Genomic DNA, 13,721 nt, shown 5'->3' on the forward strand with positions numbered 1-13,721 from the left:
AATTCATTTACAGGGATGCCTGACTCTGATAATTATCACTGTTTATTTCAGAAATAGCTCTCTGCTGGTATACTGGAGAATGAATTGCAAAGGGAGGGAAGCGTCTGTTCTCCTCTAGAAGAAGGATGAAGAGGGCTTCAACAGGGCACTTGGCAGTGATGGGAATGTAGGGTTGTCATTAGGAAATGTTTCAAATGTAAATAGTGAAAGGAATTAGTGAACAATTGGTTTAGGGAGAAGAGAGAGAGGAAACAGCAGAAAATGACCCTGAGGTTTCTAGATTAGATGGCCAAATGAATGTTGATGTCTTAACATCTCATACTCCAAACCGCTACTTTCCTGTGAATCAATTATTCTAGGACTCTCTCTGCCACTGACTGCCAGTAATTGATTTAGTGACTATTTATAGCCAAAAAATAAAAATGAAAACAACATTGGAAGCCAATAGAAGCCAGAGAAATTAGTTCCTTCCACTAAATCTAGCATATGCCTACAGCCCTAAGCTGACCCTGTTCTCAAGCCCCTTGAGTGAGAAAGTAACTGAGCAGTTATTTCTCAGGCTGGCAGATAATTCAGCTTCTTTTCAGCACCAAACCTGCTTAGAGGTAAACATCGCACACCCAAATTTTTAGGATATTTTGTTTTCACTTGGAAAATGAAGTAAAGTTTTCAAACTATGAGGAGGAGTATTGAGAAATCTTATTTTATCAACAAATACAATTGATCAAATCTAAATTCTATAAAATAACTACTGCTAAGTCACTTCAGTCGTGTCCAACTCCCACCGTCCCTGGGATTCTCCAGGCAAGAACACTGGAGTGGGTTGCCATTTCCTTCTCCAATGTATGAAAGTGAAAAGTGAAAGTGAAGTCGCTTAGTCGTGTCCGACTCTTAGTGACCCCATGGACTGCAGCCTACCAGGCTCCTCCATCCATGGGATTTTCCAGGCAAGAGTACTGGAGTGGGATGCCATTGCCTTCTCCTTCTACTTCTCCTTCTACTCGAGTCTCCTTCTACTAGAGTGTATGAAATATACTCTTTGCAACCCCAAGGACTTTAGCTATCTATAGAATTTCCTAAGCAAGAACACTGGACTGGGTAGCCATTCCCTTCTCCAGGGGATCTTCCCAAGCCAGGGATTAAACCTGGGTCTTCTGCATTGCAGGCAGATTCCTTACCATATGGGCCACTAGGGAAGCCCAATGAAATTTAGATATATAAAAGAAAAATGTAGTTTATGTTACTCTTGTTACTAAATACTATTGGACAGAACAGAAAAATGTACAAACTGAAAATTTAAATGAACACCAAAACAAATTCTAGGCAAGATGCTCCCTGGCAAACTTTATTGTTGCTTGAATTACACACACACAAAATATGCTTCAATTTTTCTCTCAAAACTACCATCTTTATCTCTACTACACAATTCAGGAATTAAGAGATCTGAATATTGGCATGCAATATAACTTTATAAAGCTATTATAAAATTTATTCTGAGCTATTAAAATTTTAACTAAACTTCACTGCTTCTTTAATAAGTCTGTATTATGCACAAATAAAAAATAAGAGGAAATATACAAGTTTATTTTAGCTTTGAGGAATAGAGAAAGAATGGTAGTTAACCCTAAGTTGTTTTCTTCATTAATATAAAAGCGTCTTCATTTTGTAGTCTATGTAGTCTTTTTTTCTTTAAAAATAATTTAAGAAAACATCTTGGGATTTAGAAGATAGAAATGAACTTTAGTCACCCTATGATAAAAACATCCTGAAAGTAGAGATAAGGTTGGATAATCCTTCGCATCTCCTCCTACTATTTCTCAGGTGCCTGGAGAGTGGTGGCACTCAGTGTGCATCTTCACTTTTACTCCTAACAACATAGCATTTTCCATAAGGTCTTTTCAAATAATTCTTAGACATGGTAGATTCAGTGTTACCAAACCAAAACCTTTCTTAGAGTTGATTTGAATCAAATGATACCTCTGGAACTTTATATGACTGGGCTTCCCTGGTGGCTCAGAGAGTAAAGAATCTGCCTGCAGCACAGGAGATGGGAGTTTGATCCCTGGGTCAGGAAGATCCCCTGAAGAAGGAAATGGCTACCCACTCCAGTATTCTTGCTTGGAGAATTTCAAGGATAGAGGAGCCTGGCGGGGTACAGTCCATGGGGTCACAAAAAGTCAGACATGACTGAACGACTTTCACACTTTTCACAATATGACTAGTGCCCTGTCTGTATCTGGTCCCCGTGTAGATCAGGAAAAGACTTCCCTCAGCCCTTTCTCATCATTTAGTCCTTTAGAAGCAAAACAAAGAAAGCGGCATTTCTGATTTGCTAACAACAACAACAACAAAAAAAACTGCCTTTGCACTATGTCTGAAAGTATAGTGGCAAAAATACAGAAATACTCTAACCTCTAAAAATAATGCATTTCAAGTCCTATTTTTCTACCGAGGTAAGACCTTTACTTCTTTTGGAGAAATTTACTTTGATCTTTCCAAATGTTTAGAGTGGCTTGATAATTTAAGGTAAAAATTACATATGTAGATTTGATGGAAATGGTTTAGCACTTCAACTAGCCAGCTCTGTTCCACGACACACCCCAAACCAGATGAGCAATAACTTAAAGGATGACCAACTAAATTGTTCTTCTGTTACCTTACCACTAACATCATCTCCAAACTATGAATGGGTTAATAATTGAAGTGTTTGCTATTTCTCAATCACTTTTGCTAAAAAGGTATTTTTAAAATGCACATATTATGCTATTAAAATACATACTTGTCCTTATGTAAGCTTCAGCATAATTATAGTTTTGTATAATTAGAGTTTTATGTCAAAAGATTTACAGCTTTATCACCTCAAGCAATATTTCACAGCTGCCAAGAATGATTTATGCAATAATGACTTAAGCTGTAAAATAGAATCCTCAAAGGAAGGGCTGTCAAATATTCCTACTGCAAATAACCAGGTTTATAAAAACTGATATTCTGGTAAACAGCAAGCCCAGTTGTACCTGGTTAAAAAAAAAATCACTGGAAGGAGTATGGTAGGAAGCACTGCTTCACAATGGTGACCATGTGGCTCACGCACACCTAATCCACATGAACTCATCACCCAGATCAAAAGTTTAAACTACTTATGAGCCTCTGGGCCACTTTGGGAAACAATCTTTCAGAAATAAGGCTATGCTCTTATTTTTGCTACTCCAATGTGAGTGAATGGAAAAAGTGGAAAACAGTATATCTCAACTTTTTGTTCAATTTGCTCATTGTGCATACTGCATCACAATTCATATCCCAGTGAAGTGCTAAATAAAGAATAAGTAAAGGAGGCATTTACCATATATTCTTAAGAAACCAAGAACCTGTCAAAAGTAAATGACCTCAATAATAAAGATTTAGGGAAACTTTCGGAAACAAACCAATGAAAATGTTAGTGCTTGTCCTTCCCTACTTTTATAAATGTAGAGCTGGCTGGCACGTCTCTAAGAGACGAGACTTTCAAATCATTTGAACTTCACAAGCTCTAACTGATTTTTTAGTTGCCATGTGAATAAAACCAATACACTCAGAAGATTCTATTCAAGGCAGTTGTATTAGTAGCAAAAACACAAGTTGATTACATTCAAAGAAATTAAGTCTGACTGTGTCTTCTCAATTTACAAAGGTCATTCAAATTAATATTTTTCTTTGGGGGAAAAAAAAAGCGTGGCCCATCACCTCATGTTCCCCAAATCAAAAAAAGCAAAATAGGCAGCATTTGTCATTGATTCTAAAGATACTCAAGTCCTTGTAGACTGAGTCACATGTGAAAATGAAGCCAACAGAATCAAAATTATCAACAAAAGTTGATATTTATATGTCTAAACAAGCTTCCAAATAAAGACTCCTTGTCTAAAACAATATTTTAATTCATTATAACCAAGCAATCACTGATAGAAAGATTTGCATTAGTCAATGTACCAGCATCTTCACTGTAGAAATTTTTACATCCATGTTTGTGATTCCACATTAAAATGCTTTTTAAAATTGTTTTGAGACCATTTTATACGGTCACATTGTACAAAATAAACTAGGCTTCAAAACATTACCATTTTACTTACAGCTATTAGTAACACTTTTTCTATCTGAAAATATAATTTGAAAATTATAGTTATCTATATAGTCCAGATTAATTATACACTTAAATTCTGTAAGCTGAAAAAATTCTGAAATGTACCAGAAAATATTATGACCAATACACCGTACAGTAACCACAATACAGACAGTGGGGACATCATGACAGATATTCATAAGAGCAAAATGTCAAGACATTCAAATTATTCCAAAAGTCCAAACTGTTGGCATCACATGCACACACAAAGAAGATGAGCTGCATTTGGGTAGTGAGAGCTTCTGTCCAAGAAATGCTTTCAAGACAACAGAGCAACTGGGCTATTTCTAGCATGCCAACCCTCCTGATTAAAAAGTAGCGGGGAAGAGAGAACTTTAAAAAACTCTATTTGATTGATAATGATATAACTGGTTTCATTCCAGATTAATCCAAAGTTATACAGACCTGTTCCAGTCATACTTTGTTACTCATACCCATTCAAATTGATGCTAAGGATAATCTAGTAATTTAATAATTGTATGTTTCTATCATGAAATATTTAATTATAAGAAAATAGGAGGAAGAGCTAAACCTTTTCCCTGTTAGAATGTATCTTACCAAATGATGAGTCATTATAACATATCACTCATTTATAAACTTCAAGAGTTACCTAAATATCTGATTAGATAACCCTCTGCCTCACTGATTTCTAACAATAGAATTTAAAAATGATAATGCAATATCAACAAATCTTATAACATTCATTTTTAATCTATTTGCCTTTAAGCTTCAAATTGTCAGATATCACTAAGTGTATACATGAGAAAGTATATACTTTAAATGGGTATATCTGAATACTTATACATATAAGTTCATATATATATATATAATATATTTAAAGAATGCATGCCCACTAAATGTGTATCTCTTTGAGAACTATTAGAGGTCTAGTGTACTTATGCTCCCAAAGCAATCCTAAAAGGAGAAGTGCCCTTGAAGTGGAGGTATGACCTTAAGTTTCAGATGCCAGTTTTGCTGCAGCTGTAAAAATGAATACCAATAATTCTACATATCATAGTTCCTTTTCTCCATTTCTTATTTTGGAACAAATCTTGAATACATGAATAGACTGTTATTTGAATATACATAGGTTTACTAGACCAGTTTTATAAGTTCCTATATGTCATCCTTAATCTTGCATAAAAAGCATCAAAAGAAACAAAAGGTGTTGCCTATCAAATAAAGCTGAAGAGCTAAGAAATACCTGTAACTATAACAGTTTTAGTTTCAGATAGGCATTTTTCTGTAAGACTTTACTTTGCCTGTAAGTCCTTACTTGAAATAAAACTCTGTATTTCTCTCCAGCCAAATGCATATCAACACAACCAGTAAATTACTAGCCTTTATTCCTTAAGGAACAGTGAGACTGATTTATGGCATTTTGTCTTCAGTGACATTAAGTTATTGCACTTTTGAAGAGTACAGAGTACTCATTCAAAAACGAAATTGTACCTACTATCCACTGAGGACAGTCTCCACATTCCTTGATTCCTGCAACACTATAAACAAATTATGTATCTTCAACTGACTATTTGGGGTTTCTCTGCCTATGAACTCTCAGTAATCAACTGTCAAAATTTCATTTCAATGGAATAAGACACAAGGAATCCTAAATAGATCAACTTTACCATTTTTGTGGTAGTAGGTGACTTCCACTTTCCTCTCCTCTGACCCCAGCAACGCCTGGGCAATTTGAGCAACATCATGCCTCTTGGTCTCGGGCCCATGGAGAAAGTCACAGGTGCACGGCTTTTGCATGACATCTGGCCTGGAGAAACCAGTCATCTCACAGAACCCATCGTTGCAGTAGATGATGGCACAGTTCTGCACTCTGGCATTTGCGATGATAAATTTCTTATCTGGAATAAGAAGAGAGTATGGTATTGTTTACAAAGCTTCCTCAAGATTCTTATAAACAGTGAAACAATTTGTTGCATAACAGGAAAACTGAAATGCAGGTACTTCCCAAATCACTAACTGCCTGGACACAGACACCCTAAAACTGAAATGAATGGTCCCCTGAGTAGTTTTAACAAAATGTACTAAGAAGCTTTTCTTCAAATTTGGAGAGTATCATTTCCCAAATAGTTTAGTTCTCAAGCCCTATAACTCTCTTTGGTCCTAATGAGCACTCAGACAAGCAGCTGGCACACTGATATTTCCAGAATGCCATTGAACTGAAAGGTAAATATTTTCAAAGCCCAAACACTGAAGCATCCTGTAGCTGTCAGGTTCCTCACTTCAACCTTGGCCCTCAGAGTACAACTTTCTTAAAGTAGTTATTATTCCTGGATTTGGCTTTTCTCTAGCTCTCTAAGGCATATGACACACATCATGTTAAAAATAACAAATCCTGAAACTACTAGCCATGAAACTATTTCACAGTAATTAGCAGTTCAATAATGCAAAAGTTCACCTTTTCATAATATATATCACCCAGAAGACAAAAATATTTACACACACACAGTAAATATCATGTTAACTACCTTTTCACTTTTACTTTGGTGACCTCACATTTTTGTGTAGTAGTAGGGACTTTAATACAAAGGGCTTCTTAATTTTGATCATAGATTATATTTACTATTCCCAAATAAAATATGAAGCAGGATATACAAGTTTCTTTTGAACACAAGGTACCATATCCTCTCTCCACTAAATGCAGCACCAAAATAACTGCACAATGTACAAAAGTAAATGTGTGTTAATGGAGTTTAAAGGAAACGTCAGATATAAATTAACTAGTGTAGGATCCAAAATCAATATATTTGTATAACAATAATTTATTCCCTATAATTAGTACACATGAGAATATTAAATTTCTCTGCATTCAGTCTTTGTGGGATTTACTTACTACAGTTTAATTTTTAAATTTTTAGTGGAAATTTAAGGGGGTAATAAAGGGACACAAATATTCTTCAAATAATGAACTGTTTGCCTCAGGAATCAACATGGATCAGATACTGCTTTCCCCAAATTCTCCTGCTTGGGATTTGCATGGATTCGATGCAAAGTTTAGCTTCTATAAACTAGCAGCAAGCAAGCATCCCTGTCACACCACAGCCTTGCAATATAACCGAAGTAAAATACAGCTTGCCTAGACATTTACATCGCTGCTATCATTTACATTCCTTCGTTCCCATAGTGTGTTCTGCCCTGCTCCTGACTTTCAAAAAGTCTACAATAAAACAGCCACGAAATTTAAACCCGTTACACTAGTACGTTCCCTTTAAGATAGTAGAAGAGTAGGACATTAAGTAGCAAGGCAGATAATGGAGCAGTGGGAGAGGAGGATCAAATTGCCTCCTATAATGGAGACCATAATCTAAAATGTAAATCAAAATTAATATCACGGGGAGAACACTTGCGCTGCCATTTGAACCTCCTGGCTCCGTTTCACAGTCTCTAAACTTGACGGAGCCCCGAGTCTCCTCAGCTTGGAAGCGGCAGACGCCAAGTGCACTATCAAAGCGAAAAGCGAGCGAGAGAGAAGAGAACAAATGAACTTACTTTGCCCTTCAAATTTCCGTATGATGGTCCCCAAAAATGTGTTTTGTGGTGCCACGTGCCCCCTGCGAACAGGCATGTTGACCCCGGTCTTCCGAGGAGCGCTCCCCGCGAGCTCCGGAGTTCTCCCGGGATCTCTCCTCGGCTAGAGCCCAGGCCAGCGCGCGAGCCGCTCTTTGTGGCAGAGCATCCTCTTTTGAAACCAGAAATCTCTTCCCATTAGCACCACTTCTAGACACCCGCTTTCCCTACCGGAGTCCAATCCATTCCCCTCACCTTCTGGAGGGGACCTCGCACCGGACTGCCGCGGGTGAGAGGGTTTGGGGGTGGGGAGAGGGAAGGAGGCGGGGTGAGGGGAGGTGGCGGGGGAGGGAAGGAAGGAGGGGAGCGGTGGGGTGGGGGTGGGGAGGGGGGCGGGGAGTCACAAGGGCAATCGATCTGTTTCTCTTCTCCCAAACAGCGTCAATTTCCCAGTGCAAATGGGCTTAACCTGGCGGTTGCCCAGAGCTGTAAGGATAGCTGGAGGGGCGGGGGGGAGTGGGAGGTGGGGGAAGAAGGGGGCTGGGATGAGAGACTTGTGCAGCTTTTGCAGGAAGAGGAGAAAGAAAAGGAGGCTGGGGGGAGGGCGGGGGGGATGGTTGACGTTTCTATCCCCGCCCTCTCCCCCTACACACACACACACACACACACACACACACACACACACGCTCCCTTTATCCAGGCAGCTTGGGCGCCGCCACAGCTCGGATTACTCAAGCGTGCTTTAGAGGAAGCCAGCCAAGAAATCTCCAAAACTCAGTGACAAACAGCTATACTGGGAAGGTGATCTCTGAGGCCACCAGCCACAGGGCCCCATTCCTGAGCTCCTCACGCCGCAGTAGCTAAAACACCCTTAGCTGTAAAGAAAAGACAGGTGGGAAAAAACAGTTCCTGGGTGAAGCTTTGGTGGCTCGAAGCTTTGGTGGCTCTAAGCTTTGGTAGCTCAGGAGGTTGAAGACTGAGGATGAGCCACTTAAGGGTGCAGGTTTCGCTTTGGGGAGCAGCTCGGATCCCTGGGCTCGGCGGCGGAGGTGGGCGCTGAAGCCTACGCTGAATTGGCACTCCTGTCCCAACCCGGCGCTGAGCCGCGCCTCCGAAAGACTGGAGGCTGCTGGCTCCGCCGCTGAGCATGCCCAGTTTCACTGCTTGAGCCCCTGAGGAGTTGCAAGACTTGGGGTTGATTAGGTCTCTCTCGGAGGCTGCGAGAAAGACAGGAAAGCCAAAGACTGTGCAAGCAACTGGTACAAATCAAGGAAAGAGTTTGAAATGGGTGAGGCTGGGCAAGAGGGGGAAAGAACAAAAGGTGGGTGGGGCTAAGAGTTACCAGCCTTGTTGTGACCTCCCGTGCCACTCATCTCCTGAACACACTAGGCACACCATTCTGCTCTCTTACACCATGTCTAAGAAATCGTCTCCTATAGGATAGGAAAGGGTTCAGGGGAGAGACTAGCCCTCTGTGTTCTTGATTTTCAGAGCCTGCTAACTCGGGAATCTCGTGGTATCTCGTGGTATACATACACTTCTGTCCAAATAGTCCTGGAGATTTGAGAAATCATGTGACAAGCCATGCCAGGGGATGGTGTTTTCTAAGTTGTTTTTCTGTTTTTTTCTTGCTTCCTTCCCTTTCCTTTAACCTAACAGTCAGTCCTCTCCACGCCGCTTTCTCTTAATGGACTTTGCCACCACTACTGAACTAGAACACGGACAAACCTCTTGTTTCTACTGATGATAAAGTCCTATCAAAACACCTAGTTGCATAATAGAGTTTTGGGTGTTCTTGCAGTCCGTTAGCCTGCTCTGCTGTGCCTTGAATAACTCGAGTTCGTTTTTTTTTTCAGTTCCAACATTAAAGCCTGAAGTGAAAAAAAAGAGAGAGAGAGAATGGAACTGCATAGGGCTGAGAAGGAGGGTTAAATTAGGAGGGTGATCATGTGGATTGCAATAAATAAAGAAGAAATAAACAGAACTTTTCATTTCTACTCCAGGAAACACGAGCCAAGAAAAAAAATAACAAACAATTATCAATCTTTCATATCAAAGTAACTAAAATAAATCAGAGACATTTGCCTGGGAATGTTGAATTTTCCAGTTAATTAGCTTTACTTAAAAAAGAAAACACAAAACATAAAACACTGTATGACAACCTTTAGGCTCTTATGGTAACTTGAGCTTTCCTGAATCCGTAAAGTTTCCTCGCTCGGCATATAAATAGGCACGCTCCTCCTATGTACGCCTTTATTTTCTCCCGGTTTTCAGTAAAAGCAAATCTTTTTGATCGCTAGCTGCAGCAGAGCTTATGAAACGACGAGTTCCTCTCCTAGGTACGAAACGTGGGGAGCTATCCATGGTTCTGACTCTAACTCTGCCATTAGCAACTGCACTCTGGTCGACACTCAGGCACAGACAACAGAACTGCAAACTCAGGCGAGTGTCCCTGATATATTCAAATACCTTACTGTCTTCACTGAATGTCCACAGAAACACAGAATGCTATTATCTGTCCATTTCTAAAACACCTTCTTTTCCTAATTAGCTTCTTAGTGAAACCCAAGCTCAAATGTATTCCTCCCAAAATGCATCAAGGGCTCCAGAAATAAATGAGTACACCACACATTGTGTGCACCGCAATTAAAGTTTCATGTACACTATAAAGGCATAGTAACATAACATTAAGTTAGAGCAAGGTTGTGTGGTAAATATATTTTTCAAATTACATGTAAATTCAGTGAATGAATATTGCTTTAGAGGGAAATGGGCATTTCCAAATGCAGTTTAAACACATTTTTCTGTCATATGACAAGATATATTGGCATGAAAAAGATAACAGTGCACGATGTCTCTAATTATGAGTCTGATACAAACTTTCACAGATTACTAAGTGTGGAAACCCTTGAAATTCCACCTTAAAAGGTGGAAAAGTGGCTTCTTCAAGAGAAAACCTCTCTGTTTCCCAGAGCATTCTTTCTTACTCTACAAACTTTAGTGTGGTCTCTGTTCATTCATTCTGGATAATTAAACATATGATGGTTAAAGTTTCATTGTCTGTGTTCATATGACCAATCACCGTGGGCTTCACATTTTTTTCCAACCCCATTTAGTTCTAAGATTAGTTCTATTAAGGATTCAGTGTAAGATCATAGGACATTCTATAATCTATGTATTGTAATTGATTGATCTGAGCAGAAGATTAAAGGCATCCTGTTTCAAATTACCCCAGTAATTGTGTTCATGCATTATACATTGGTACAGTGGAGACAAGTACATCAATCTATATTCAGCCAATAATAGAATCAAATAGAAGATGGCAATCATGGCTGCTCACTGGCTGGAAAATCACCCCTCCCTTCATCCCCACCCTCTACAAAAATGAACTTTAGATTCATTTTTGTGTTGAAGCCAGGTTTCATAACATTTTAGCAATTTGGGATCTTTTTTGGAAGTCCACATATTGAACAAAGCACATATGTTCTACCATTGAAATCCTATCAAGTGTACAGCTTAACACTGAATGAAGTATACTTATGGGCAAGGGTATAGAACAGATTCTGATGTATTCTTAAAATTACTTGTCTCTGTTACTTTAAGTACTTTAGGATTTACAGTATTTTAAAACTTTAACAATGCCTACCACATAGTAAGTACTCCATATATTTCATACATACAAAATTATGCAAGCCCACAGAATTAATGCAGCCCTGCTTAAGAATCCTACTTTAGAAATTATTTAAGTATCATACATTAATGCTTGAATCTTTAAACTAATAAGTCAGTACTAATTATGGGCTACTTAAGTGGCATCCTTAAACTGACAGAGAATGAAATCATTTCAAGATCAAATAAACAGTATAATTTGCTTCATATTTTTCAATAATGTAGAATATAAATCAATGAAAGTAATGTGAAATTTTCTCAATTTAGCAAAAATAGTTTAATGATCTGATGACCACAATGCAACATTATAAATGCTATTTTAATGTGGCCTTCTATGGGAATCCTGGGTATTATCTTAGTAACTGGGTCACATTAAACCTAAGAAACATCTGACTTTATAGTTACAAGTTGGTCAAATTTTAGCTTGTATTATCATATGTAGCCCTACAATATCTTAATAGGCAGAAATTTTGAGGTCATTAATTAAAACAGCAATATTTCTCTGCAGCATGAATTAGTGAAGAAGGCAGGAAAAAAACTGGGCTCTAACTTGAAACTGTCATTTACAGCAGAAACCAATGAAAATAGTGACACTCATAGCTTCATTTCTATAATCAGTATAATCCCAACTTTCTGTTTTGTGTAAGGAATAACTAGAAAAATAGATATAAAGTGCTTGGTATAAACTCTGACAGGTGATGAACATTTAAATAACAGCTGTTTGACAATCTAAAATTAGTGAATTAATAATATTTACATTAACATATGGGATTTAACTAATTTATACTAAGGCTCTGCTAGGGGTGTGTGTGTGTGTGTGTGTGTGTGGCGTGAAAAGTTAAGAACAGAGTAGGTGAATTATACTCATACTCATTAGCCTAAGTGATTGGGATTGATACCAGTGACTGTACTTAATATACTAACGTAAACATATTTAGTTAGAAAATTGGATATTGCTTCAGAAAATTTAGATGCTTTTCTGATAATGTTTTATAAATTAGTTTTAATTCAAATGTCTACTATTAATTTCACCTGAGATAATTTTGTGATAACATACCCCATATTATAGGTTTTATCCAAATGGCTAATATTTTGGCTCATCTTATTGATTACTTGTAAGCCTTACTGTAAGTTTAGATGTTTTCTCTGTGAGGAATAAGGTGTTGGTAGATAGTTCCCTAAAACAGGCCACCTATTTCTGCAAAAAGAATTTTTTCGTATGCGCAGTATTAAGGCATTCATCAATAACTGATGTAGAAAACAGCTAGTGACTCAACTGAGCCCTTTTAATCTATGAAAAAATAAAATATACCTAGAAATTTGTTGAAAATATATGTATATATATGTGGAGATTTGATGGGGTATTTGGTAAGGTTGTTTCAAAGAATAATTTCTTTACTCAAATTAATAAATAATTTAACACATTGGTTTAAAAATAGGCCAGTTGTTATACATTACAGCTTTTTTAAGACTAAGATAGTATGTGAAATTTCTTTTATATCTAGACCTTTAAATCATTTCTTAGTTGACAAATGCACTAGTAACATTATCTAGATTATTTATTATATTCACTAAACCTAATTTTAATTGATCCTTGAATATTGCGGAAATATTTTTCCCTAGAGTTACACTAAGTTAGATTGCTTTTTTTTTTTGGAAGAAGTTTGCTTTAGTTATTTTTAAAACTTGTCTCTATATCTGTGGACATATTTATTCTACCATGCAAATTCTATAATGTTACAGCAAACTTTGAGAGATGGTGAGGAACAGGGAAGCCTGGAGTGCTGCAGTCCATGGGGTCACAAAGAGTCAAACATGACTGGGCAAATGAACACAAAATAGCAAATCTGTACACTAGGAATTAACTTTTTCCTGAACTTAAATAATGTGAAAGCTATCATTTGGGCTTTCCCATCTATTCATGACAAGAGTACTGGAATCAGGTGTAACTTCTCACTTGTAGCAGCTAAATAATTGGGCAAAATGTAGAAAAGAACACTGTTCATACATTGGACAACAAGAAGTGCAGGAGACTGTATCCTGAAAGAAGAGCCAAAACAAGGTAAGCTCTATTGCCCTGGCTTACCATCTAAGAATTTCCAGATCACAGCGGATGAAGTAGGAACCCTATCAGAGCTCAATGAACTAAATTGAGGAAACAAAGTTTGGAGTTTAGGGAAATCCATGCAACTTGAATTTGCAGAACAGAATTTTGGAAGTTGCAAAGAAAGAGAAGTCCAGATATCTACATAGTGTATGTAAGGAAACCATCCAAGAGCAAAGGAAAAAATTAAGAAAAGTATTGTATGGAACAACTACCAAAGTTTATATGGGGTTGGGAATAGTTGCTATGCTATCATTTAAAGTGAAAATT

General features: G+C 37.8%; 1 protein-coding gene across 1 annotated transcript in view; it reads right to left on the reverse strand.

Annotated features, from left to right (window-relative positions):
* Nucleotides 1-7,736, reverse strand: part of KCNH7 (potassium voltage-gated channel subfamily H member 7) — a 525,244-nt gene extending 517,508 nt beyond the window's left edge. Inside the window, exons 1-2 of the mRNA XM_070380875.1 lie at nt 7,661-7,736; nt 5,782-6,012 (exon numbers count right to left, since the gene is read on the reverse strand). Coding sequence (XP_070236976.1) covers nt 5,782-6,012; nt 7,661-7,736 — 307 coding nt within the window. The remainder of the gene's footprint in view (nt 1-5,781; nt 6,013-7,660) is intronic.
* Nucleotides 7,737-13,721: the final 5,985 nt, after the last annotated feature.

Source organism: Bos mutus, chromosome 2 (genome assembly GCF_027580195.1).
Source record: "Bos mutus isolate GX-2022 chromosome 2, NWIPB_WYAK_1.1, whole genome shotgun sequence".
Lineage (NCBI taxonomy): Eukaryota > Metazoa > Chordata > Mammalia > Artiodactyla > Bovidae > Bos > Bos mutus.